This window comes from Ceratotherium simum, chromosome 17 (genome assembly GCF_057802395.1).
Source record: "Ceratotherium simum simum isolate JZ-2026a chromosome 17, ASM5780239v1, whole genome shotgun sequence".
NCBI classification, from domain to species: Eukaryota; Metazoa; Chordata; class Mammalia; order Perissodactyla; family Rhinocerotidae; genus Ceratotherium; species Ceratotherium simum.
The window spans coordinates 13,021,220-13,048,330 of NC_141916.1; the positions used below are offsets into that span (position 1 = coordinate 13,021,220).

Here is a 27,111-nt window from a genome sequence, read left to right on the forward strand (position 1 = left end):
CTGGATTTTGGTTTTCTCCTTAGGAGAATAAGGGATTGGATTAAATCAGTGGTTCTCAACCCTGGCTAAACCTTAGAATTATCTGGGGAAGTTTTAAAAAACGCCTTGGCCCCAGACTAATTAGATCTCTGAGGGGTGGAGCCCAGGCATAAGTATTTTTTAAAAAGTTGTCCAGGTGAATCTGATGTGCATCTGAGGTTGAGAATTACTGGACTAAACCATAAGTAAGGCTATTTCCAACTTTGGCATTCTCTCATTTTGTGATTCAGCTGCATAGGTGAAAACTGATTTCATTGTGTAGGGGGAGGAGAAATGGGTGCTGGTTGAGTTAGAATAAAACATTCTTGAATTTTCTGAGAAAGAGTTGTGGATAACTGATGGATTCATTCAGCTCTCTACAGAGTAGCATCATAAATCCTGGGAGATGTGCAACCATCAGAGGATTAATGAGTGAAATGGTTGAGTGGCAGCATAAAGCAGAACGTTAAGTGCCAAAATAAAGATTCTGAATAAAAATGTTGTATACTGTGTACGTATGTGTCTATGCTTGTGTGTGTATTATAACTTCTTTTTCCAATATTTCCTGAGTACTTACCATGGGCCAAGCACTTTACATGTATTAATCCTTTTAATCCCTCGAATTTTTAATCCCATCAGAATCCTCTGATGTATTATTATTGTCATCCCCAATTTGTAGATGAAGAATCTGAGGTGCAGAGCGTTAAGTAATAGAGCTCATAAGTGGTAGAGCTGGGATACAAAGCCAGGCCATCTGACTCCAGAGCCTGAGTGTAACCACTGTACTATACTGCAGAGACCGTGGGAGGGACCCCAGGAGAGGAGCCCTGTCTCTTGTCGCTGTGCCCTTCCAGCTTGTGGGGCATCAGTTGATGGGAATCCTGGCAGGGGAGGAGTGTTTGGGAAGAGGCTTCGCTCCAGAGAGGGGATGATCAATAGAAGCGAGAAGAGTGAGAGCATCGCAGGGCAGCCTGGCCCAGTCCCCACCCCACTAGCTCCAGCTTCCAACTGCAGTGAGCAAGCAGAATAGAGGCAGATTGGAAGATGCCTGGTGCCTCACTCCCAGAGCTGTGGGGCCTGGGAGAGAAGGGCGGGGTTGGAAGTGGTGCCAGAGGATAGTGACTTGAGGGATGTGAAACAGAGGGCAGGGGCTAATGAGGGGGGTTGGTGTTGGGGGTTTCTGCTGTGAGCCTGTGAATGTTAAGATCAGGCTGATTCAGGGAGACTGTCAGGCCCATCTTGTGTTACCCTCACCCCCTTGGCACAGCCACCTGACATTTTCACAATCAGTATAGAGATGCCAGGAGGCTGCAGACATCAGCTCCACCCTCTTCTCCCACACGCTGGCTATTCCTTTGCCCTAGAGCTGGGCAGAGGACGTGGGAACCTGTATCTGGGGACGCCAGCTGGTCTCTCCAGAGTCATCCTCCATCTGCTCCTTTTCTGGGCCCTTGTTGCTCTCTGTCTAACCTCAGTTTCTGCTGCGGTTGAAGCTCAGCTCCACCTGCCTCTGGTAGAGACCGACACAGCTGCATGCATATCTGGAGAATGACTCTTGAAATTTGAAATCTCTTTCTGCCCGCTTCTCTTTACAATTTCCCACCCAGATTATTCTTCCTTTGAATGAATACAACTCCACGCTCCTTTTCTCCACTTATTTCCCTGTTCTTTTGAGGTCTCTTTCAGAGTTAGCTTTAATTACCAAGCTCCAAATTGATTGGCTAGGCCGAACATTAGGGCCGGAAGCTGCTGAGTTAGAGGTTGGGTGAGGACTGAGGGAGGATGTGGAGTGAGTGGAGAAGGCTTCTCACACAGGGAAATCTGGCTGGACTTCAAGAGGGGGGGCCATTGGTGGTGTGGCCAAGTTCTAAATGTTGGCCTGAAGCCAGTGCTCAAAGAAAAGGGGCCCTCAAGACAGTTTAAATGGTTCCCTGTGGGAAGTGACCTCTCAGTCCTTCTCCCCAAGATGCAAAGGTTTCCCTTGGATCCTCAGAGACCAGAGCAGTCAAGTCATTTCCCCAATGTCTCCTCTCAATCACGTCTATATTCTTTCTTTCCCAGCCACTCCCATAGTTCGAGCTTTGGCTACAGCCAGAATTCAGAGACAGGCAGGAGGATTCCAGTGCTGGAGAGGTGGGTGGGGTGAGAAAGTCCTCATGTTGTGTGTGTTGGGGAGGAAGAGGCTGACCCTGGGACATATGCTCCAAGGTTCTGCTGCCAGATGAGGTGGAGGGAGAAGTTAATGCTGCAGTGTGTGTTCTGGAAGCGTTTGCTTGTAAGCTAGAGACAGCAGCTGGAAAATGTGTGCTCTGGGGGAGCTGAAAAATAGGGCTCCCAGATGGAGGGGAAGAAGGTTGTTGGAGGGGGAAGGGGCTGGAGAAAGCCTTGACTTCCACTCAGACAAGGGCCAAAGTCTTTGCTGGGTTTGGACATTTATCAGTTTTTAAAATGTTTTGAAATTATTTTGAAATAGTTATAGACTCAGGAAGTTGCAAAAATAGTACATGAAGTCCTGTGTACCCTTCACCCAGCTTCCCCCAGTGGTGACAGCTTGTAGAACTGTAGCACAATATTAAAACCAGGAAGGTGACAGAGGTACAGCACTGTTAACTAGCCTACAGGCCTTATTCAATTTTCACCATTGTTTTACATGCATTCATTTGTGTGTGTGTGTGTATGTGTGTGCGTGTGTGCGTAGCTCTATGCAGTTTTTTCCCATGTATAGATTCAAATAACCACCACCAAAATCAAGACACAGAGCTCTTCATGACCACGGAGGAACTCCCTGTGCTGTCCTTTACACTCACACCCCCCCATCCTTGTCCCCTGGCAATCACTAATCTGTTCTTCTTCTCTATAGTTTTGTCACTTTGAGAATGTTATGTGAGTGGAATTGTACAGTATCAGCATTGGCTTTAATTTAATAAATTCCCAAACTCTTGATTCGAATACAAGAAGTTCTCTGGCAGGTCGTTTATTCTAATGATGAGCTTCCTCCATTCTCTGGATTGCTCTAGCTTCTTCGTTCCCCCCTTCACCTACAGTATTTCTCTCCACCCCAACAACCTGGTCTCACTTCTCTTTCAGGGAAAAATCTATGTGTCTAAACTTACTAGGCTGGTCTAGGGCTCTTGCACGTTCCCTGCCCCCCTTGCCCCACTATTTATAGCCTGGCTAATTTTGGGCAGCCTCTCTCTCTCTTCTTTCCTGCTCCTTCCTCCTGTGGCGGGTGAGGTGACTTCTCAAATATTTGGGCAGAGGAGGTCAGGAGCAGATTCTTGGCATCTGATTTCAGCCTTGGATTTAGCAGGAGCCAGTGGAGTGGAGATGGAGGGAGGCAGAAGCTGCAGGTGCAGAGAGGAAGGCAGCTGGGGCTCTAAAGGCGTTTTGGCTCTGGGTGGAGGTCTGGGCTGAGAATGAGGAGTCCCAACTTCTATCCTAATTTTACTACTTTGTTCTCATACAGCTCTTCTCTATTGTCTGGGGCTGGGAGATAGGAAAGGGATGGAGAAGGCATATCTGCGGGATAACAGAAGTAGGATTCTGGTGCCAGGCTGCTGGCAGCACATGTATTTCTTTGATCACACCTGATTAGAGGGGCTCTAGGCCCCGGGAGGGGATGTCTACAGGTGTAGCGTTGCAGGAGGGAGGCCCAAACCTTCAAATGTACAGGAACTTACCCAGGGCAAGGATGGTCCCAGGGTCAGCAGAGAGAGAGCCTACCTGTTTGTTTGTTAAAGTATAATCCTGGACAAAAAAGTAAGAGAGACAAAGGAACATGGGAAGAGGAATTAGGTAGGACACATGTTGGGGCTTTTAAGAAAGGGAGGGAGAAGAGAGAGAATCTTAATATGATGGTGTTTGAGGGGCAGAGACAACGTTAGAGACATTGAGAAATAGTCTGAGAAAGACTCCTAGTGACAGAGACAAGAAGGGGAACAAAAATAGAGTTTGGGATGAGACAAAACCAGATAGTGAGAGAGAGAAGGGAAAGATGGATGGATACACACAAGACCAACGCCCAGTAAGACAGAGAACCAGGAAGAAGAGGTGGGAGCACGCGGGGGTTCCAGTTGTGCCAAATTATTTCCTATCTCTCCTCCTGGCCCCATTTCTGGATTGGAGTTATAAATAGCAGAGAGTTGGAAAATATGCCCCCTCCCTTTGTTTCTGTCTCAGCCCGGGGGGAAGGGAGAGGAAGAGGGACAGGCCCGCGAGTCCCTGTAGAGATCCCTGCGAAGCCAAAGCCGCACCCAGATACTGCCCCGGTCAGCCCGGGACTCCGCCCCTCCCCCTCTCCCCTTTGGCGAGTGGGAAATGCACAGTGCTGGGAAGGGCCCTGGAGCTGCAGCCGTCCTTCCCATCCCTCTGCCTCTTGGGTCCAATCTCTTTCGTCTTTGCCCTTCGGTGACACCCTACTTTTTTCCTAGCTTAACCTCCTCTTCCTGTGTCACCCTCAATCCTTTTCTTGTTCGCTCCCTTCACTCCATCCCTCGTGGACCAATTCTTGCCCTTCCTTCTCCATCTCTTTCTCTTTCTGTTTCCCTTCTACCTGCCTCCTTTGCTCCCCTCCCCAGACCTGCTGGTTTTTCCCTCTCTTGCCTCTGGCTGTCCTCTGCTCCCCTGAAGGCTGACCACGTGGCTAGCACAGCCGTGTCACAGCCGGGCTCTGGGGGGTGGGATGGGACCGGGTGGGAAGTGGTTTGATTCGAGCAGACTGTGGGATGTTGTATGTGACCACATGGGGAGAAGGGAGCACCAAGCGACCTCCCGGACCCGGGCCGAGACCGCTTCCCTTTCATCTTCTCTCTTTTTGTCTGCCTGTCTCTTCCCAGACTGTCCTTTAGCCTCATCCACTTTTCATCTCTCTCTTTTCTCTTTTTTGGCCCCTTTCTGTCTGGACTTCTCTGTCCCTCCCTATTCCGACCCGCGGGCTTGGGCACGAGTTGGGGGATGGGGAGGAGGGTGCAGGTGGGGGCGGCGGGAGCGAGGCCGGTTCCCGCCCAGAGCCGCCGGCCGGGCATCCCTTTGCGACGCCGGCGGCCTCCACCTGCCGGGAGCGCGGGGCGGGGCGGGGCGGGGCGGGGCGGCCCCGGGGGCGGAGGCGGGAGCCGGAGTGGACGCCCGGCCTGCGGCTGCTGCAGTCGTCCTGGCGGGCGCTGCGGCGGCGGAGCGGCGGCGGAGGGGCGGCGAGGCGAAAGATTGGGAGACCCCTGAAACACCCGAAAGACAGCGAGACTCGAGACCGGAGACCCGCCTGGGGAGACCTGCGGGCGCGAGCGAGTTTCCTTGCGCTCTTGGGGAGCGCGCGCGGTGTTCGCCCCATGGCCGGGACTCCGGGCCGCGATCCTTGGGGGGCCCCCGGGATTTGTTACCTTCTTGGCTCCCTGCTCGCCGGACTGCTCTCCCCAGGGGCTGTCGCCTTCAATCTGGACGTGATGGGCGCCTTGCGCAAGGAGGGCGAGCCGGGTAGCCTCTTCGGCTTCTCCGTGGCTTTGCACCGGCAGTTGCAGCCCCGACCCCAGAGCTGGTGAGTCACCGCACCCGCCCAGAGTCCCCGAACCCAAGCCACAGATCCCCCCCACCCCTACGTTATCTCTGGATCTTCTAACCCCATCAAGACTCAGGCTGTCCACAGATATCCCACACCCCAGCCTTGCCTGGTCTGTCTTGGGTCTGGAGGCGCACCCTCAGGCCCTGAGACCCAGGGTCTTGTTTTGGGGATGAGCTGGAGAGCAAGGTTCTTGTCTGGGCAGGGAACTGTCTCCGTTTGCCTTTCCCCTCAAGCTGGTACCCTTGCTCTGGTCCCAGGATCTGTGGCTCCCCTCCTTCTTCAGAGGGCTGAATTCCCTCAGGGGGGCCACTGAGCATTTTGTCTCTGCTTATGCAGGAGGAGAGGGAGAGGACAGAGAGGTGGAAGGTGCCATGAGAGGGATGGAGGGTAGACTCCAGAAATAACTTCCTGCCAGAGCATTGTCATGGCATGGGATGAGGGCGGCAGGACACTGGAGGCCGGGAGAGACCTGCCATTCTTGTGCTCAAGATCACAGCAGGGTTGGGAACCCACCTGGGAGGGTCTGGCAACCTGCCAGACCAGGTGGTGTGATAGAGAGTGAAAAACAGAACAGAGACCCCAGAAGTTGCAGCAGCAGCAGCAGCAGTGAAAGAGATCCAGGAAGGATGCTGGCCAGGCGGTTCCCCTTCTTCCTCCTCAGGAAATTTCCAGCTCCAGGAATCTCAGCACTGGGGGAAGGCAGGGAGGAGTGAGGGGCAGAGGACAGTTCTAGTGATTTTCTAATCAGTTCAGGATCCATGGGAGATGGACGCACTTGTGTGCGGGGTCTGTAACTGTCATGCTTCCTGTACCATTGGCTCCAGCTACATGTACAGTTTTAGAAAGAGAGACAAGGGGAAGAAAGCATCCCACCCCCTCCTGCCAGGGGGCTTCTCTCTCCTAGGCCGGTGCCTAAGCCACACTAAGTGTCCATTACTGGGATCAATGCTGTCCACAGAGACTGTCTTCTCCCCGCTGCAGTTGCCTGGGGCAGAGGGTAGGGACAGAGCTCATTTCTCTTCCCGCACTCAGGGAGCAGGGGCTAGCTCTAATCTTTCTTCTTCCATTATCCCCGTCATTAGGGAGCAGGGTGAGTGGTACCCCAGCTTTGGGAGAGGTAAAAAGCAACTGACTTCATCTCTTCTTCAGCCTTCTACTCGCTTACTCCCTCATCTCTGTCTCCCTCCCTCCTTCCTTCCACCGTCCGCCAGAGTTCCAGGACTGGAGGCCTTTTTAGGACATGCTGAACTCTCCGAGCTATTTCCAGGCAAATTCTAGGTTATTTTTAATAGCTTGGTCTCTTGTTATTTCCCCCTCTTCTCTGAAGGTGGCCCCTGATTCTGTCTCCCAGAGCCAAGCTGGGGGCATTCCCAGAGGGGCCTGACTGCCTAACCCCCTTTTGCTGCAGCAGGGGGCACTCTGCTGCCTGGTGGCACGTGAGGGTCCAGGTGCCTTGCTCAGTCCCTAGCTTTCAAGCTGCAGGTTGCCTTCCTCAGCGCTTACTGATTGCAAGACCTCACCTGTTTTGATGTCTTTCAGTCTTGCCCCCGGATGAGACTTTGAAGTCTAACCTTCTTTGCTCTGTGGTTTCAGCCTCATTTATGTCCTTCAACTATAAAATGGAGATAAACAATAGTACTACCATACTGAGTTGTTGTGGGGATTAAAAGTTCTTAATGTAGTATAGGTAAAACCCTTAGAATAGCTCAAAGCCCATAGTGAGTGCTCTGCAAGTGTTAGTACTATTATTCCTATACCGCGAGCCACAGAGCTGGAGAATAGCTTTAGGTCCTTACAGCGAGCCTGGATCCAAAGGCTTGGCTAGAGCACCCCCAGGCTGAGCCAGCCTTCAGGCCAAGCACCCTCCCCAGAGGGCCACCCAGACTGAGAGAGTCAGAGAGGCTGGACTTGGGTCGGAGCCCTGGAGCGTGTGGAGAATTGAGAGGTGCAGGGGTAGTGGATGACTCCTTCACCTCCGCTTAGCCAGGCTCCCAGGGGTCCCTCTGCCCCCAGCTGCCAACAGGTTTTTGCTTTGCTCTCTGCTGTAGCTGCAGCTGTGGCTACTGTTCTGTCCAGAGGCCTGGGGTGGCTGGGGATTGTGGGATGAAGCCAGGAAAGAATGTGTGGCTGGGGCAGAGGTAGAGGGACTGGAGAGGCTGCCTGTGGGGAGCTTTTGTTCCAGGAGGATGGTCTGTTCTCCACCAAGAATGGGGCTGGGCGTATCTCTGCGTTCAGCTTCTTTCCTCCATGTGGACGCCTCTCCTCCTGCTTACCCTCTAATCTTGACCTCCAGGGGAGATGCGAGCATCGAACACTTACTGTTAGCTTTTCCCCGTGCTTAGCTATGCGCTGACCAGCTGAGGCACTGGGCATCTCTGTGAGTCCACATAAAGTGTGGGTTCAGCAAAGGCATCCAGATGCCTCCTATGGGGCAAGCACAAGGATGAATAAGACAGGCCCGGTCCTCTGAGAGATGGCCATTTCTGTGTCTGGACGTGGGGGCACTGTGGACTTGTCTGAGTTGGCCATGCCACCCAGTTTCTTTTTCTGCTCCGGGGTACCCTCCCCTCCCCTTCCTCCTCTTCGTTTTCTGGAGTGGTCTCACTGTTCTGGAGATGGCCGGTTGTTGGGTGTGGTGGAGAAGGCATGGGTACTGGAGTCAGGCAGATGTGGATTTGAATTCCAGCATACTACTTAATGTCTCTGAGTGAGTTACCTCTTCTGAAAGCCAAGAAAAGAAGCCTTACAGAGGATCATTGTGAAGATTAAGTGAGATAACGCATGTAACTTGCCTAGCCTGGTGCCTGGCCATCAGTGGAGAGTGGTAAACGTTCCCCGCATCCTGGCATCTAGCCTGGGGCCTGACCCATAGCAGGTGCTGAATCAATATCACTTCCCTGTCTCACCAGTGCCTGACGCAGGCTCAGCAGCTGATAGGTTCTCAGTAAGCGGTTGTTAGCGAATGGTGTCAAATGTATGCCCTCTTCCCTGCCACTCCCCACCCCCCGCCTCTTGACATTGGCTCTGATGAGGGATGACAGCTGCTAAGAGATGAGGAGGAGTTGTGGGAAGGGAGAGTGGCTCTGTGCCCTCCCCTCCTCCTGCCCAATCAGAACTGGCACAGGTGCCTGTCTGCAGTGCGGCCCCCCACAGCTTTGGGCCTCGCTCCACAGCAAGGGAGAGGGAGGAAGAGAGTGTGGGAGAGAGGCCTCGAGGTTTGTCCTGCTGCCGCTTTTGAGTCTCTCCTTCTGTGAGGATCCTTGGGGCCAGCTGGGTGCCCATCACCTCGCCTCACCCCTCCTTCCCTCCTGGCCTGGGGGTTCAGCCCCAGGGGACCTGGCAGCCTCCATTCCCAGCACAGTCCTCCCCCGGGGAAGAAGCCTTGGCTGTGATCATGGAAAATTGTCCTGCCAAGAAAGTTGTAGCTGGGAAAGCTTCTGAGGGGGAGGGAGGAGAGAAGACTGGGTGGGGGCAGGCGGGGGTGGGCAGAATGGGGAAAATCATGGCTGTGGGAGGAGAAGGAAGGATGGGGAAGGGGATTCAGGAGATGGGGGTAGGATTGGAGAGAGAATGAGAAACTTTCCCCCACCACCATGCCAGCCGGAGTGATGACACAGTCCTGGGCTGGCAGGGTTGCTGGGGGCGGGGTGTGTCTTTGGTGGGTCGCTGATGAGGGGGTGGGGGAGGCATGCCTATATCTGACCTCTTGCTTGGCCTCTGATGCTGGTCCCTGGGCCATCTCGTGGTGCCAGTCTGGGCCCCTGTTGCCTTTGCTCCCAGCATTCTTGGCATTTCTGGGAGGTTTTCAACTGGACCGGGGTGGGAGAGGAGGGCAGAGCTCAGGGATGGGGCCAGGGGGTGGGGAGGGAAGGCCTGGTCAGGAGCAGGTGCTGGGGACAGGCGATTCTTTCAAACTAGCAGTGCTGGCCAGGCTGCTTGAGTTGGCGTGTGTGTGTGTGTGTGTGTGTGTGTGTGTGTGTGTGTATCGACTGTGCTTGCTGGTCCCTCATCCAGATAGTATGTGCAGACGTAATGTGATGATTGCATGGCCAAGTATACTAATTTGCCCTTGGGACTTGGGAAAACTGACTTTTGGCCCTCTTAGTCCTTCAGCAGTCTGCTTGGTACTGAGGGGTTGGGCCTGGGCAGCTCTGGGGAGGTGGAGCCCTCTGGCCGCTAACTCCTGCCCCTGCCCCATCATGCAGGCTGCTGGTGGGCGCTCCCCAGGCCCTGGCTCTGCCTGGGCAGCAAGCGAATCGCACTGGAGGCCTCTTCGCTTGCCCTCTGAGCCTGGAGGAGACTGACTGCTACAGAGTGGACATCGACCGGGGAGGTGCGGGCCCTGTGGGGGTGGAGTGGGGGGAGCACATGAGGAGGGGAGGAGAGGACTTGGCCTCCTCTTCCCTCCCCTGATTCCCAGTGTCCTGCCTCCAGCCGATGTGCAGAAGGAGAGCAAGGAGAACCAGTGGTTGGGAGTCAGTGTTCGGAGCCAGGGGCCTGGGGGCAAGATCGTCGTGAGTACCGCTTTTTGTGACTGTATGCAAGAGTGGTGTGTGTGTGTGTGCACGCTTGAGTGTATGGCGTGTGCATGTCCATAGATGTCTTTACAGGTTGGGCATGTGGTATGATGGTCTGATTCCTAGGCCCTCAGGGAGATATAAAAAAGGGTAAGACATGGTTCGTGTCCTTATAAATTTAAAACCATCTAAACATTCATCCATCTAGCCATTTGCCAACTCTCACTGAGAGCCTTTTAAGCATCAGGCGTTGTGCTCGTTACTGAGAGAAGATGTATACAGACAGGGACGGACCTGGCCCATGCCTCAAATAGGCTACTGCATGCAATGGAAATTCTCATTCTCTCTTCCTCTGTGTCTGATTCTCTCTGTATCATCACTAACATGCACAAACACACAATCAATTATACAAGTCACTACAGGGCAGAATATGGCTAATATTAGGTGAGTGGCACAGTACCCAGTCTGTAAAAGTCCGAAGAACTCCTGCAGGTGGGGGTGATTTGAGCCAGGCTGTCGAGAATGAGTGGTACCTGGAGAGTAGAGAGGGAGGAAGTTCTTTGCACATGAGGTGGTGGCACGTACAAAGGTCCAGAGACAGGACCAAGCTCGGCATGTTGGGGACGGTCACATTTAGTGTGATCAAGGAGGCACAAGTTCTGTGTGCTGGCTTAGTTGTGCCTGTGGGTGCCCGGGCAGACTGTGGAACAAGGGCTTCTTCCTGCCAGGGCTAGGAAATGGATGCAGACGGGATAGTGGGTTATGTGCATACCTGCCCAACACTGGGCTGGATGGTGGCACTCAAGTGATGCCTGCAAAGGTGTGTGTGCGTGTGTGTGTGTGCGTGCGCGCGCGTGCACAAACCAGTGTCTGCCAAATGTCTGCGTGTGGGCACATGGCTCGGGCAGGTCCCTGGCCACACAGTGGGATGACCGCTCACCCCTTCCTCCTGCAGACCTGTGCACACCGATATGAGGCGCGGCAGCGCGTAGACCAGATCCTGGAGACGAGGGATGTGATCGGCCGCTGCTTTGTGCTGAGCCAGGACCTGGCCGTCAGGGACGAGTTGGATGGCGGGGAGTGGAAGTTCTGTGAGGGGCGCCCCCAGGGCCATGAACAATTCGGGTTCTGCCAGCAGGGCACAGCCGCTGCCTTCTCCCCCGACAGCCACTACCTCCTCTTTGGGGCCCCAGGAACCTATAACTGGAAGGGTGAGTCACTTCTTGGGAAGGGGAGGAGGCAACCAAAACGTCCTCTTACCTCAGAGACGGGATTGGGGGCAGCACGTGGCCAAGCTTGCCCAAGTTCACTGCCGGGGAGCTCAGGGCACTGCCACGCCTTCACCCCCATCGCGCTCGCGCACACATGGAGGGGGTGTCCCCTCTCCTTGGAATGGCCGAGTGTTCCTCAACACGCTGGCTCGAGCCCCCACATGCACGGCTGGGCCTGCCTACCCAGCGGGGGCCTGCATGCTCCAACACAGCAGCCCACACCTCATCACCCCCATTCCCGTCTCTGCACGCTGCCGCTGGCTGAGCTGACACTCGGTGAGTGTGGTGCCGAGTCTGGGGGACCCCAGGAAGCTCGCGCTGGGAAGGGGGTGGACATAGGGCTGGAAAGGAGAGGGGGTCCCCATGTGCCTGTCTAACTCAGTGTCCAGCCTGAGGGGTGCTCCTCGCTCCCCGCCCTGGCACTAACAGGTCTGTCCTTGCAGGCACCGCCAGGGTGGAGCTCTGTGCGCAGGGCTCAGCGGACCTGGCGCACCTGGACGACGGGCCCTACGAGGCGGGGGGTGAGAAGGAGCAGGACCCCCGCCTCATCCCGGTCCCTGCCAACAGCTACTTTGGTAGGGACCCCTCCCGGCCCAGAGCTGCTCTAACCCTCTGCTCCTCTCTCCTGCCCTCCCACTCCATGCTCCCCTCCTTCCGTCTCCGTCTCTGTCTCTGTCTTTCTGTCTCTGATTCTTGTCTCTGTGGTCTCTGTGTCGCTCTCATTTTCTTTCTCCACCTCGTCCTCTTTTACCTTCTTCTTGCCTTTCTGTCCGGCTCTGTCTCCACACCCTGTGGCCCCTCCCCTGGATGTCCCTTCCTGGTGTCCCCCACCCGGCCCCTGCAGGGTTGCTCTTTGTGACCAGCATTGATAGCTCAGACCCTGACCAGTTGGTGTATAAAACTTTGGACCCTGCTGACCGGCTCCCAGGACCAGCCGGAGACTTGGCCCTGAATAGCTACTTAGGTTTGTAAGCTCCCACCCACGTCCTTCTGGGCCCTGGGGGCTTGGCCTAGCCTCCCCTCCTCTCCTGCCCTCCCCTCCCCGTCAAACACACACCCAGGGAAACACACGTTGGGCCCAAAATACAGAGAAGAGCTGGCCGCAGTGACCAGGGCCAAGAAGAAGAGACCCCAAGGGTGATAGCCTAAGGGGCTGTGAACGGGGGTCTCCATGGAAGAAGAACCAGGTGGGATGAGGGGGACAGGGCTGAGACTGTACTGGGAAGGAAGGAAGCTAGACCTCTATGGGGACTTTCTCTGTGGAATGGATGGTGGGCACATGCCGGAGAAAGGTCTAGCCATGTTGGTAAGTCCCTCTCATTGTCTCATCGCATCCCTCTGCAGAAGAGGATGAAACAAGGCCTGGGAGATGTTTGGGTGAATCAAGCTCTTCCCCACACCCCCTTGTCTCCCGCCATCCATGTGAAGACTTCCTCTCCCTGCCAGGATGGTGGGAGTGGGGGCAAAGAAGGTGCATTGGATGGATTGGGGCCTCCTGGGTGTGCAGAGGGGAGAGCAGTTCCCTGGGCATTGTGTGGGGGTGCCCTGTCCAGCTCCTGCCAGTGCACTCAGCCTCCTGGCCAGTCATCTGGCCTTCTCAGCCCTTGTCTTTCCCTTTCCTCCCCAGTCCCTAAGGCAGACCTCAAGGCGCTTCTTGTGCCAAACTCCAGTCTCTGGGTGTGGGAAGGCTGCCAGGCCCCTGGAGCGGGAGGGAGAGCTGTCCAGCTGTGGGCATGATAACTTGGAGGACACCTCCACCTTTTGGCTCTGGACCTGTGAGGAGGGGCAGGGTAGGGGTGTGACACTGTGACACACCAGTTGTGACACACTCTGGCTCCTGAGTCTTTTGGGAAGTGCTAATTGGTAAGTCACCCCCACCCAGGTTTCTCCATCGACTCGGGGAAGGGTCTGATGCGTGCAGAGGAGCTGAGCTTTGTGGCAGGGGCCCCCCGTGCCAACCACAAGGGTGCTGTGGTCATTCTGCGCAAAGACAGCGCCAGTCGCCTGGTGCCTGAAGTTATGCTGTCCGGGGAGCGCCTGACCTCCGGCTTTGGCTACTCGCTGGCTGTGGCTGACCTGAACAATGACGGGTGAGAGTGGGAGACGGGACGGAGCCTGGGGAGGCTGGGTCCCCGAGGTATGAGGGGCCTCTGGCATCTCCTCCTGACTCCCTTGGCTGGGGAGGATCCCCGCTGACTGTCTCCCTCTCTCCATAGCTGGACAGACCTGGTAGTGGGTGCCCCCTACTTCTTTGAGCGCCAAGAAGAGCTGGGGGGCGCTGTCTATGTGTACATGAACCAGGGCGGTCACTGGGCTGAGGTCACCCCTCTCCGGCTCTGCGGCTCCCCTGACTCTATGTTCGGGATCAGCCTGGCTGTCTTGGGTGACCTCAACCAAGATGGCTTCCCAGGTGTGATGGGGAGCCGGAAAGGCTCAGGGGAGGGAGGGGCAGGGGCAGGGGTGGGGACATGCCTCAGAGGTCCAGGGGGGTCTTCTGAGGGCTCAGGGAGAGAAGCAACCTGGGCTCACATCCATTTACCAGCTTTGTGACCTTGGGCATGTAGTCAACCTTTCTGAGCTAGTCGTATCTGCAGAGTGGCTGAGAGGATTAAAAATGAAGTATGTAAGGTGCCCAGGATTTAGTAGCCTCTCAATAAAATAGAAAACATATGACATGGAATGAGTGACTGAGGGAAAGCTGGGATTTGGACCTTGTCACCCCCCAGTCTGTTCACCTTTTTCCCATGCCCACAGACATCGCCGTGGGGGCTCCCTTTGATGGGGATGGGAAAGTCTTCATCTACCACGGGAGCAGCCTGGGGGTTGTCGTCAAACCTTCCCAGGTGAGGGGAGTGGTTGGGATGAGGGAATGGGTTGGGTGGGGTAAGGGGGCATGGCAGCAGCAAGCAGGGGAGGCAGAGGCCTGGGGGTGATGGGCTGGGGGGAGCTGACAGTCTGGTCCTGCAGGTGCTGGAGGGCGAGGCTGTCGGCATAAAGAGCTTCGGCTACTCTCTGTCCGGCAGCCTGGATGTGGATGGGAACCATTACCCTGACCTGCTGGTGGGTTCCCTGGCCGACACGGCCGTGCTCTTCAGGTGAGCCCCTCCCGCTCCTCTGCCTTCTTCCTCCTGAGGCCATGAGCCCCACTACAGTGCCAAATCTGGTGCTGAAGAGTCCGCCCACCTCCCCTCTTTCCCAGCCTCATGTTCTCAAGTTTCTTGTGCCCTTGACTCCCCACTCCCCAGGGCCAGACCTGTCCTCCATGTCTCCCATGAGGTCTTCATTGCTCCACGAACCATCGACCTAGAACAGCCCAACTGTGCTGGTGGCCACTCGGTCTGGTGAGGTGGGATCTAGGGGGAGAGTGGAGTGGGCTCTGGGGTCCAGATTCCCCCTGTTCTCCCTCTGCCCGGTTTGGGGCTGGGGCATATGGGGCAGGGTGGAGGTGGGGCCTTGGCCCGTGAGCCTTGCTGGCTCAGGAGCTGCCCTTTGCCCCCACAGTGTGGATCTCAGGGTCTGTTTCAGCTACATTGCAGCACCCAGCAGCTACAGCCCTATTGTGGGTGAGTCAGGTCCCCTTCCCACCTCCCACCCCATTGGGTTTCAGGGTGGGTAACTCTGAGGTGGAGAGAAGGCCGTCCTGGAGACAGGGGTAGACTGGAGCAGGTCCCCAGCTCACTGGCTCCTCTCCCCGCATGCCACAGCCCTGGATTACGTGTTAGACGGGGACACAGACCGCAGGCTCCGGGGCCAGGTCCCCCGTGTGACCTTCCTGAGCCGTGGCCTAGATGACCCCAAGCACCAGGCCTCGGGCACCGTGTGGCTGAAACACCAGCATGACCGAGTCTGTGGAGACACCATGTTCCAGCTACAGGTGAACACTGACCCCTTGGCCTCTGAGGGTCATTGTCATTGCACGATCTCTTTTCCTTGATTCCTCTTCGCTTCTTCCCTAACACATCACACCTCATTCTAAGATCTTGACTTTTGGGAAGCCTCCCTTGTGGGCTGACCTCCTCCTCACCTGCTGCCTTCTTGCATCTCCTTCAAGTTCTACACTCCCTGGAGATGGAGATGGCAGGTTCCCTTCTCACATCTGGTCCTCAAAGCCCTAAATCCTGGATCTCCTCCCCTTTCTACCCCAGTGGCTCTCCTTCCTCCTTGCTCAGTGCTCCACCTCTCTCCTTCAGCTCCATAAGCTTCTCGCCAAGTTTCAGGATCTGTCCTATGTCTGGCTGGGGCTTTGGGCAGGGCTGGGACCTGGGGAGTGTTCTACGGTCCACGTCTCTCTTTCCCCTTCCCAGGAGAATGTCAAAGACAAGCTTCGGGCCATTGTGGTGACCCTGTCCTACAGTCTCCAGACCCCTCGGCTCCGGCGACAGGCTCCTGGCCAGGGGCTGCCCCCAGTGGCCCCCATCCTCAATGCCCACCAGCCCAGCACCCAGCGGGTAGACGTGAGCGTGGGCTCTGGTTGAGCCTGGGAAAAGGAGCTGGGAGGGGCAGTGATCATGGCTCTCACTAGTGGCACTCACTCATGGCTTGCAAAGCTCTTTCACATGTTACTCTAGTAGTTCCTCAGATCTCTAGATGCTGTAACAAGTAGACCTCAGATGTAAAATGGCCCAAACGATCAGCGTTCCTAGTCAGAGGGAACAGTGTTCCTCCATTCCAACAGTCATTCAGGGGCCCGGGCTGGTGGGGGTCTGTCATCTTCAAACGTGGCCTCCAGGGTCCTTGGGTTGTCTCTATCCCTGTCAGCTGGAAGGGAGAGTATGAAGCTCCTTGCATGGTTCCCACGGCCAGCCCGGAAGTGGTGCTCTTCACTTCTCTTCACATTCTAGACCTGGAACTCAGTTACATGCAAAGAAGGCTGGGGAAATGGGGTCTCGCTGTGGACTAGTCTGCTAGTCTTTACCATGGCCTCGTAACACTCCCATCATTTTACTGATGAGGACACAGCTCAGAGAGGTTAAGTGACCAGCTCAACATCACACAGTTAGAAGCAACAGATCTCAGAGGAGAACCCAGTTGTTAAATCCTGTGATACTTTACCCCACCATACACCTTGGCAACACGTTTGCTCCCCAGGAATGACCCTCAAATCTCTCCCCAGATCCACTTCCTGAAGCAAGGCTGTGGTGAAGACAAGATCTGCCAGAGCAATCTGCAGCTGGTCCACGCCCACTTCTGTGCCCGGGTCAGCGACACGGAGTTCCAGCCTCTGCCCATGTGAGGAGGAGCGAGGGAGCAGGTGGGGTGGGAAGGCAAGAGTTCAGGGGATGGAAGGAAGCCTCCTGGGAGGGCCAGGCAGAGGGGCTGAGCCTGCAGAGGGAGGGTGGAAGGCTGGGAGGACCTGCTGATAATGCAGAGGGCTGCAGGGTAAGGGTCAGTGATGGGGCCACAGGGACTTCCCGGGCAAGGAGTAATGATCCTTCACAATCCATGTGCAAATATTCAGTTTACACACATTTCACTGTTTAGTCTTCACAACCCTGGGAGGTAGGAATTATTATCAGTCCCACTTTATAGATGGAGAATGGAGGCCTAGAGAGGTTAAGTTTCCTGACCCCGGTGAGTAAGTGGTGGAGCTGGGACCAGAATGGAGGTCCCCTGACTCCCAGGCTGGTTCTCTTGAGCGAGCATGGGAAGACCTGAGGCTTGGACGTGTGCGTGAGGAGATTTGGAGGACCCGGGTGGGAGGAGAGCTCAGGGATGGCAGGCAGGCAGTGTGTACTAGGGGAAGGTGGTCAGATGTTAGAGTGAGTGGGATCTGACCCCCCAGGGATGTGGATGGGACAACAGCCCTGTTTGCACTGAGTGGGCAGCCAGTCATCGGCCTAGAGCTGAAGGTCACCAATCTGCCCTCGGACCCAGCCCAGCCCCAGGCTGATGGGGATGATGCCCACGAAGCTCAGCTCCTGGTCACCCTCCCTGCCTCTCTGCACTACTCAGGAGTCCGGGCCCTGGACCCTGTGGTGAGGACCTGGGGCCTGGTGGGGTGGGGTTCTGGGGGGACTCCAGGAGCCCAAGCTGACCTCTCCTTCTCTCCGCACTCCAGGAGAAGCCTCTGTGCCTGTCCAATGAGAACGCCTCCCATGTCGAGTGTGAGCTGGGGAACCCCATGAAGAGGGGTGCCCAGGTTGGCAGATCTGCTCTTATCCACATCTGAGTGGCTCCCTAACCCCTGACCCCTCCGCAAGCCCCTAGTATTTCCTGACTCGAATCTTGCTCCACCCTTGACCCAGGTCACCTTCTACCTCATCCTTAGCACCTCAGGGATCACCATTGAGACCACAGAGCTGGAGGTGGAGCTGCTGTTGGCCACGTGAGCCTGGGGGCCAGGGTGGGGTGATGGTGGGGGCCATTAGATTGATGTCCCCCTGGAAAGGGCTGTGCTGTCCTCATCTGACCCCTTGGGGTGGTGCCTGGGCCCACTACCCACACCTGCCCTGCCCACATGCCAGGATCAGTGAGCAGGAGCTGCATCCGGTCTCTGCCCGAGCCCGCGTCTTCCTTGAGCTGCCGCTGTCCATCACAGGGTAAGCCAGCCCTGTGGGCACCACCACAGAGGGGCGGGCAGTGCCACTCCCAAACCCAGGCCTGGCTCTACCCAGGCCCTCCTGGCTCTCCTGACCCTGCTGGCCCTCCATCAGCCCCGTTTTGGTCCCTCCTTGCCAGGGTGGCCACTCCTCAGCAGCTCTTCTTCTCTGGCGTGGTGCAGGGCGAGAGCGCCATGCGGTCTGAGCGGGATGTGGGCAGCAAGGTCAAGTATGAGGTCACGGTAAGTGTCCTGGTATGTGGCCCCTCACGGTCTCCCTCCTTTCTTGGCACAGAGGAGAGGCCGAGACATGTCCCCAGTTCTGGGGCTCTTCTACCGCATGGCAGCATGGTGGTCCAGCGAGTTCAAGGCCTCCTCCAGCTCCTGGCCCTTGGCTGGGGGCAGGTGTTTGTGCTGGGGCCTCAGTCGGCCAGTTCCTGGTCATCCCTGACTGGACATCTCACCTGTTGGTCTGGGGAGGCCATGATGGCCAGGGATGCTTTTGTGCTGGGGCCCTCAGCTGGGGGATGGGGACATAAGGGGAAAGCTGATGTCTTTCCCCAGACTCTGCTCTTGCTTGGCTGGGCCTCCCCACACCTCCCAGTGACAACTCCAGGTTTTGCTGGGTTTGGGGTGGACAGAGAATGGTGCCTGGCAGGGTCTAGGATCTTGAATCTCTGTTGAAACTATGCTTCCTGAGGCCGTCCCCTCAGCCCTTGTCCCCCCATCTCTGTGGATTTAGGGCCCGCTCAGAGCCAAGCTCCCTCCTCCACACTCCCTTGTGCCCACAGGTCTCCAACCAAGGCCAGTCTCTCAACACCCTGGGCTCTGCCTTCCTCAACATCATGTGGCCCCACGAGATTGCCAACGGGAAGTGGCTGCTGTACCCCATGCGGGTGGAGCTGGAGGGCGGGCAGGGGCCAGGGCACAAGGGCCTCTGTTCCCCTAGGCCCAACATCCTCCACCTGGTGAGGCTTAGGCAGGGTGTGTGGGGCCCCCTGAAGCAGAGTGGAGGGCATTAGACTTTGGGAAGGAGGTCATGAGGCTGGGGGCGTGTGTGGGGTGGTGGGCCGGGAGGACAGCGGTGGGGAGGAGATGCCATCGCAGGATTGCTGCGTTTGGAGGGACACTCACTGGGCCCCCTCGCCACATCCAGGACGTGGACAGCAGGGATCGACGGCGGCGGGAGCTGGAGCGGCCGGAGCAGCCGGAGCCTCGTGAGCCGCCAGAGCCCAGCACGTCCTGGTGGCCAGTGTCCTCTGCGGAGAAGAAGAGAAACATCACCCTGGTGAGGGCAGGGCCAGCGTGGGGTGGCCAGAAGGAGGGTGGTGGTGTGACAGAGGATGCCAGAGGAAGGAGCGTGGAGCTTCAGAGTGGTGGGTGTCTAGGGAGGCTGGCCCGTCAAGAGGTGTGATGGTCAGACACCGGGGGCTAATTGACAGGGCAGTTCACATCACACCCGTGAAGCAGCTGCTGATGCCGCACGTCCCCCCACCCGCCAAGCGCTCAATCCAGAGTGGGACCCTTGCCCTGCAGCCAGTGAGATAGCCCCACAGTCGATTCTCCTCACATTTATATGACAGATCACACTTTATAGGGGGTGGCATGTCTTATCCACCTGTGACATCTGTTTGTTGTTCTTTTGAACTCTTTCAGGACAAAAAAGCCAATTTGCATAAGGAAACCTGCTTGATTTTCACAACGTCAAATACACTAAATTTTTTAAAGTTCTAATAATTAAAAGGACAGTATATTATATGTGATTCATTAAGTCTATCCCTTTTGAGCACTTTTACCTCCTTTTTTTCTACTTGTTTCACATAGTTTTGTTCTTTAAGTGGATTTATTGAGCACATTAGCCCATGCTGTATGCTGGTCCCTTCTAGGATGGCGCTGGCAGTGAGTGTGGAGGGGACACAGGTTAGAGGGTATGTGGCCTGGTTGCCAGGAGGTGGATCCCAGGTGTGGAAGGGTGGGCAGTAGAGGCAAGGAGTCAAAGAGATTGTCTGTAGGGGAAGGTAAGCAGTTGGGCCAGCTCTGGTGTCATCTGTCTGGAGGGAGCTCCATTGTCGCCCTGTCCCCCTGGGAGCCCTCAGCTTCCCTGCCCCCCTGAGAGCATGGCATGAGGCAAAACGAAGGCCCCTGGGGATAGTGGGAACTTGCGTGATTATATGGATAGTCCTGCCTTCTCCATGCGACTGATTTCCTCTGAAAGGCCTCCCTTTTTACTAAGAACGTTGAGATTGATTCTTTTTCTTAAAATTGCTTTTAGACAAATTGGCCAGGGATTCTTAAATTGCTCAAAGTGGCAAAATGAAAGATGACTCAAAGAATTCAAACACTCAAAGCCATTCTGTATATGAGGTGTGATAACTGTAACATAATTTTTAGGCAAATGGGCCGTTAGGTGGGATTGGGTCACATGGATTTAGGTCAGGTCTGGAAGGAGCAGGGCCTGAACACTCTGTCCCCCCAGCAGCTCCTGGAGGCAGCCTTCTCCTCCTCCAGTGAGTTTGGCTTAGTGTTGGAGTGCGGCTTTGCTGAATATGGACCTGGGTTCAAATATCTGCTCCACCACTCACCATCTTTGCTGGCTGTGTGACCTGAGGCAGGTCACCTGGCCTCTTTGAACTTTAATTTCCTAATTTGAAAAATGGGGATGATAATAATATGTACCTTGCAAGACAGTTGTGAAGCTTAAGTGAGATAAGTAACTTGCAGATAGTAGGTGCACAATCAATGGGACCATCATTGGGTAACATGAGCATCGACTGGGGAGGCTACTCTGCCTACTGCTGTCAAGTAAAAGACCTCTTCCCTATTCCCCATGCATTTCAAAGCCAAATAGCCCAGATTTGGGGTAGGTGGCTATTTTGGACCACAGGGTTAGTTTGGGCAGACTTCCCACAGGAGGGGAGTTTGAGGCCAGGTAAGGAAAATGGGAAGAGATATGAAGGGGAAAAGGGGGTCCAAGTTGTGGGGGCTCATGGAGGGATGGAGTGAAGGCTCCGGGCAGACTCTGTGTCTGTGTGACTGCATTTGTGAGTGTGCTGGGGCCCGGGCAGGCCCAGTGGGGTGGGGCCAAGCGGCTCAGAGCCCTGCCTGTCCTGGTCCCCAGGACTGCGCCCGGGGCACGGCCAACTGCCTGGTGTTCAGCTGCCCTCTCTACAGCTTTGACCGTGCGGCTGTGCTGCATGTCTGGGGCCGCCTCTGGAACAGTACCTTCCTGGAGGTGAGAGCACTGGGGCACTGGGCTGGGCATTCTCCTCCCCAACTGTCCCTCCGGACGCACTTCTCCTACCTCCTCCCTGTGTAGGTGCAGCACGCACTTAACCCAAGACAGGCAGAAACACCTCTGTGTTGGGCACCATTCCATTCGCAGTGTCAGGAGCTGGGGGGAGGGAGGGAGCAGGGGGCATTTAGGAGGAGGGTCTCCTTCCTTCCTCCTTTAGGAGTACTCAGCTGTGAAGTCCCTGGAAGTGATCATCCGAGCCAACATCACCGTGAAATCCTCCGTCAAGAACTTGCTGCTCAGAGATGCCTCGGCGGTGGTGAGCTGCAGGGCCGGGGATGGGAGGCGGGGGAGCTCTTCTCTCCTGCTGCTCCAGCCCTTGACCCCCAACCCTCACTCCACAGACCTCAGTGATGGTGTACTTGGACCCGGCGGCTGTGGTGACAGAAGGAGTCCCCTGGTGGGTCATCCTCCTGGCTATACTGGCCGGGCTACTGGTGCTGGCACTGCTGGTGCTGCTCATGTGGAAGGTGAGCCTTTGGGAGGGTGGGGCCGGGGGGGGCTGGGCTTCCCTGGCAGGCAGGTGGCCTTTCCTACTGTGGTTCTATCACCCACCCACTCACCCATTTATTCAGTAAATCTGCACTGAGCACTTAGCCTGCATGTACCAGGGACTCCATCAGGCCCCAGGCGTGGCAGAGATGAGTCAGATGCAGATCTTGTCCACAGGGATTTGATAGTCCTGTAGGAGAGGTGAGCCTTGTAGTCAAGGACAAGACAGAAGGCTCTGAGTCAAGAAAGTGCAGCTGGAGTTACGAGGAGGGAAAGCTTGAGAGCAGGTGGCCCTGGGAAGGAAACTGTCCAAGAAGGCCAGCAACGTGGAGGACTACCTCCAGGGAACTGCCTGCAGGACTGAACTCGGAACCTCCACCTACCAGGCTCTGCATGGAATCATTCTCGTACACACAGTGTAAACAGAATCACGTTCGCATCTGGGGCTCCATGTAAAAGCACACACATGCACGTGTCAGTAGAGGCCATCACATCCATCATCAGAGGTCATACCCTGAGCCACACGCCACAGCCGGGCCATGTGGAACCATGCACATCCTTGGGGCTCTATGGAGAACTGCCCCCCCAACCCTGGACTGATCACAGACAAGCACACCCCTTGCCAGATGTGAGTCATCAGTGGACCAGGCCTCTGGAGCAGCATCCAAACTGTTGGGAACCTGGCCAGTCTTAAGTAGATTGATGCCTTTGTGAAACTGGCTCCAGGGTCCCTGCTCCCTGCTCCCATGGAAGGGGGACAGAGCAGAGATAAAGGCCTCCATCCTTCCTCAATCTTCCCATCCTCCACCCTCTTTTGCTCCCCTCCTCCCTCGACATCCCAGTGTGGCTTCTTCCGTCGGAGCAGCCAGAGTTCGTCTTTCCCCACCAACTATTGCCGGGCCCGTCTGGCCGTGCAACCCTCGGCCATGGAAGTTGGGGGTCCAGGGACTGTGGGGTAATTGTTGCGTGTGTGCATGTGTGTGCGTGCGTGTATGCAAATTTGTGTGTGCGTATGTGGGTATGTATGTGTGTGAATGTCAGTAGAGCTCTCAGCATTCAGGGGACCAGAATGTGCAAGGAAGAAATGAGATTGCATGAGGGTCGTGTAAGTCTTAGGCACTGGCGTGGAGGTTGCTATAAGGGTGAGTATACACAGCCTGGGGCGTGCACAGAGGGTTGGGTGAGCTCATGGAGTGTGAGCATGTGGACGTGCAGGGAGGTGCCGTGCATGTCTTTTCTATGGGCATGAGCGTGCAGAGACAAATGTGCAAGGAGATGCCATGCAGTCTGAGCATGTAGGAGTCTCGGACAGTCCTGAGTGTGAGTGTGCAAGGGGCACATTTCCACCTTGGTATGGAAGGGCCAGCATGCTCTTGAGTTAAGGAGAGACTAGGCCGCCATATTCATGGATGAGAGGACCCTGCCCCGAGAGGGATGCTGTCCAGTGTACACAGAATATACAGGGTGTATGCGTATGGGGCTTGAGAGGAATCATTCGGAGTATGCCGGGGTCTAGGAAGCCATATTTTTCCTCAGATCTCGTTTGTGTTCTGGGGGATGCTATTGGGTCTCTTAAAAAGCTTGAGTGGGTGGAAACCTTTGAGATCAGTGGTTTTGATGTTCCACCTTCAACCCCCTCTTCCAGGTGCCAAGGGAGATGTCCCTTGGTCCTGCACCTTGGGCCCCCTCCTGGTCTTTCTCTTGCTGTGAATGAGAACCTGGGGACCCAGCACTGATGGTGGCACCTGTGGGGCTGCTTACTGCACTAGCTGCTCTCCAACCCATCTCCTTTCTGCTGCAGTTGGTTCTTTCTGTCCCAGGGATGGGGGAGGCAAGGAGCTTTGCTGTGCTGGGCATCTGCTCCAGGGACCTCAGCCCTGCAGGCTCCTGATGTCTGGCCTGGTGTCTTTGCAGGTGGGATTCTTCAAGCGGGCGCGATACCCAGAGGCCACCGTGCCCCAGTACCATGCGGTGAAGATCCCTCGGGAAGACCGACAGCAGTTCAAGGAGGAGAAGACGGGCACCATCCTGAGGAACAACTGGGGCAGCCCCCGGCGGGAGAGCCCCGATGCACATCCCATCCTGGCTGCTGATGGGCACCCTGAACTGGGCTCTGATGGGCATCCTGTGCCAGGCACCGCCTAGCTTCCTCTGTCCCAGCCTGGCTGGGGGTTGCCTCCACCCCTTCCCCAGAGATGGCTCCTTGGGATGAAGAGGGTAGAGTGAGTTTCTGGTGTCCCATTAGGATTTGGCAGGATCTGTTTCCTCGGGCGTAGACCTCTCCCCCCATGAGGAGAACCCCCAAACTTCCCCTTAGAATGCTGTGAGATGAGGGGGGTAAATCAGGGATGGGGTCGGGGGGTAGGGTGAGCAGGACAGCAATGTCCTGATGCAAGGGCGGGGAGAAGGGACCCGTATCCCTCCCTCTCCTATTCACCCAGTATACCCGGACCCCAAGGACCCATCTCCCTGAAAGTGCCTTAGCCCAGAGGGTTGGGGAGCAGGCTGCATTGCTGACTCAGGGGCTCTTCCCTCTCTAGTGTCGCCTCTCCTCTGACCTTAGTTTGCTGCATCAATCTAGTGGATTTTGTCTATTTATTAAAAAGTATTTGGGGACAAAACCTCTGACTTCTTTGCTGAGTCCTGCTCCTTCATTCCCGGGGTCTCCAGGAGAGGCCTGATTCTCTCTGCACCCCCCCAGCTCAGGACAAAAGTGGGAGTGGGAGGGAGGGCAGGGGCCTGGCAGGGATGCGTGTATCATGACTTCTGTGATCAGTTCCTTGAGGCATGTGATGTGGTCTCAGAAGGAGGGGAGGGGAAACTTTACCATGGGAACAAGGGAAAGGAATGGAGAGCTGTCCTGGGGTTGGGTGGGCAAAAATTGGGAGACCCAGTCCAGGAATTTGCAGTTAAGGATATGACAGAGTGTAACTGTTTCCTCCCTGTGGTTAGGGTAGGAATAGAGCTTTTTCATTGTGGAAGGAAGGGTTGAAATTAGAGAGTCCCCCAGAGAGAGGTGTGGGAAGGAGGAGGGGGTAATGGCTTCTCTTTGCCTGGATCCCTCTCAGTAGAAAGTAGATGTGGCCAGTAGGTGGGATTGTCCTGACTGGAGGCAGGACCTGGAGAAGGGTTATTTCACGGCCTTTCCCATGATGTGGGGCCCAACAGGTAACCACTTGATGGGAGGCGGGTGTTGTTCCATTTGGAGTTCAGAGAACTGGGCATGCTCAAGGTCTTTCCAGGTCTCTCTGGTGAGGCAGCAGCCATCCCCGATGTGTTTCCAGGTGGGCTCTAAAACTTGCTGCCACAGGAAGGCCCAGCTTCCCCGCGGCTCAGCCACATGCTCCAAGAAAAAGAACACTCCTCCCTGAGAGAGAGGAGAGAGTTAGTGTCACTTATCTGCTCTATTCCACAACCTTCCTTTAACCTCACCTCCACGCGCTGACCAAGTCTGCTCAAACCTCTTGGTGAAGTGGGAGTTGCCAATCTGCCAGTTCATGAAGCAAACCATCCTGCTCCTGACTTTTTCTGCAGCCTCCCTCGGAGGGCTCCTACCCTCCCACTCAAAGCGTGTGTGAAGAAGCTCCTGTGAGCGAGTGGGGACGACTGGTGAGAGATCTTTAAGGATGGCCAGAAGGACATCATAGCTGAGGGCGGACGGATGTGGGGATGGAGAAACAGGAGAGGATCTCGCTGTAGACGGAGATGCTTGCCCTGAGCTCCCTCCTGAGGCCCAGCAGACACATACATCCCGGACGTCTCAGCCAACATCTCCGCCAACTTCCCAGGGAAGCCTCGCACCCAACTCCTGACTGATGCAGGGGTGCCTCCGGCTCTCTTCACTCTTCCCTCCCTGGGTGATCTCATGCACCCCTAGGCTCAGAATTTACCCGCTACAAGCTGATGACTTCCAAATCTGTATCTCCAAGCTGTGTCTTTTTCTGACTTTCAGATCTGGACTTCCAACTGCCTCGACAGCTTCTCTTCTGGCTGTCTCAGTGGCATCTCAGACCCAACAAGTCCAACACAGGGTTCCTCCCATCTCAGCGACTGGCACGTTCCTCTACCCTCCCCCACTCCCACCACCGGTTGCTCGTGCCAGAAACCTGGAAACCAATCCTAAACTCCTTTCTCTCCACGCCCAGTTCAAATCTTACAGATTCTACTTCCACTAGTATCTCTACCCAGAACACTCCTGTTTTCCTCACTCCCTCCACGATCTGCTTCATCCCCCGATCTCAATTTAAACATCACTTCCGTGGGTTTGCTCCTCCCCGCCCCCTCCACTGTGTTAGGTGTCTCTCCTGTGTGCTTCCACAGCACCCCATCCAGCCCCACCGAGGCCCTGGTCACCGGCAGGTGGGGGTGGGTGAGTGTCTCATGTGCTAGTGCACCCACCCCGTGCTGGGTGTCCTGGACGCTGGGGGGGGCTGATGCCGCCTTTCCCTGTCCCACGCCCCTGCCTTTCCCATTCTGCTCACCGGCCTCAGCACTCTCTGGACCTCCTGCAGGACCCTCCTCGGGCTCTCCACAGAGCACAGCACCAGGGTGCTGACCACCACATCCATGGAGCTGTCAGCCAGCTGCTTCATGTCCTCTCCGGAAGCCACCACAAACTGTTCATATTGGAGATGTCTATTCTCAGCCATACTCTTGGTCAGGAACTTCTCAAAATGGGGGTTTGGGTCTAGGCAGGTGATCCTGCAGCCAGCTGGGTAGAACTCAAAGTTGGCACCAGTGCCGCAGCCCAGCTCCAGCAGGGCCACCTTCCCTGAGGCGCCCGTAAGTCCCCTTATCTGGCCAAAGAGCTCTCGTTTCTTGCTCGCCATCATGCGGTTGGTCTTGGCAGTCAGCACGACCATCAGGTAGGGGAAGTAGCTTTTGCACAGGGGCTGCCAGTAGCCCAGCAGAGCCATCAGGTGCAGGGGCAGGGTGAGGAGCAGCACCAGCAGCTGCAGGAGTCGGACCAGGGCGTCCATGGCAGACCGGCTCTGAGAGGCGCTTCCGTTGGGGCACTGGCCTTTTCTCTCTGCCCAGCCCTTGCAGACACAAGTCTCTCCTCCCCCTGGGATAGGACTTTGTTCCCTGTCTCCTACTTGGCAATTTCCTCTTCGTCAGGTCGTAGTGTGTGTATAGAATCCTCCAGAGGGTACAGGTCCCACAGCCCCACAAGGCTCTTTAACAAATTTTACGTGGGGCAAAGGAAGAGGTGGTGCCCGTGTGTCCTGAGTTTTGGGCGCTCTGCCCAGTTGAGGACAGTGGGGAATGCTGATCATCTCAGAGAGGAGCGGGGAGGGGGAAGGGGCGTATGTCTCCAATCATAGCTTCATGGGGGCCAAACGCTGGGCAGAGCTGACTCAAGGGGCATGTCTTGGCCTCAATCTGTCCTCAGGTTCTGCTCAGGTTCTGTGAGCTGAAATTCTGTTTGG

General features: G+C 56.0%; 2 protein-coding genes across 8 annotated transcripts; one reads left to right on the forward strand and one right to left on the reverse strand.

Moving 5' to 3' along the window:
- Positions 1 to 5,166: 5,166 nt before the first annotated feature.
- Positions 5,167 to 24,038, forward strand: ITGA7 (integrin subunit alpha 7). Of its 7 annotated transcripts, none has more exons than XM_087442270.1 (26): positions 5,167 to 5,548; positions 9,778 to 9,905; positions 10,007 to 10,086; positions 11,045 to 11,636; positions 11,804 to 11,935; positions 12,205 to 12,324; positions 13,243 to 13,450; positions 13,577 to 13,770; positions 14,115 to 14,203; positions 14,328 to 14,455; positions 14,606 to 14,701; positions 14,862 to 14,923; positions 15,065 to 15,234; positions 15,665 to 15,814; positions 16,474 to 16,589; positions 17,143 to 17,335; positions 17,419 to 17,499; positions 17,606 to 17,685; positions 17,825 to 17,899; positions 18,039 to 18,141; positions 18,690 to 18,866; positions 19,055 to 19,186; positions 21,017 to 21,130; positions 21,351 to 21,449; positions 21,535 to 21,660; positions 23,597 to 24,038. In XM_087442270.1, the coding sequence occupies exons 1-26, from the start codon at positions 5,343 to 5,345 to the stop codon at positions 23,825 to 23,827; spliced, it is 3,882 nt and encodes a 1,293-aa protein (XP_087298396.1). In that variant the 5' UTR covers positions 5,167 to 5,342; the 3' UTR covers positions 23,828 to 24,038. The 7 variants fall into 7 exon arrangements, with proteins under 7 accessions (XP_087298396.1, XP_014642068.1, XP_004429262.1 ...); XM_014786582.2 differs by having other exon boundaries at positions 5,168 to 5,548; positions 11,045 to 11,300; XM_087442268.1 differs by having other exon boundaries at positions 5,251 to 5,548; positions 15,665 to 15,808.
- A 682-nt stretch (positions 24,039 to 24,720) lies between these two features.
- TMT1B (thiol methyltransferase 1B) lies at positions 24,721 to 26,661 on the reverse strand. Its single transcript, XM_004429203.3, has 2 exons — positions 26,164 to 26,661; positions 24,721 to 25,049 (listed from the first exon to the last, which is right to left on the reverse strand). The coding sequence occupies exons 1-2, from the start codon at positions 26,659 to 26,661 to the stop codon at positions 24,813 to 24,815; spliced, it is 735 nt and encodes a 244-aa protein (XP_004429260.1). The 3' UTR covers positions 24,721 to 24,812.
- Between the last annotated feature and the right edge of the window lie 450 nt (positions 26,662 to 27,111).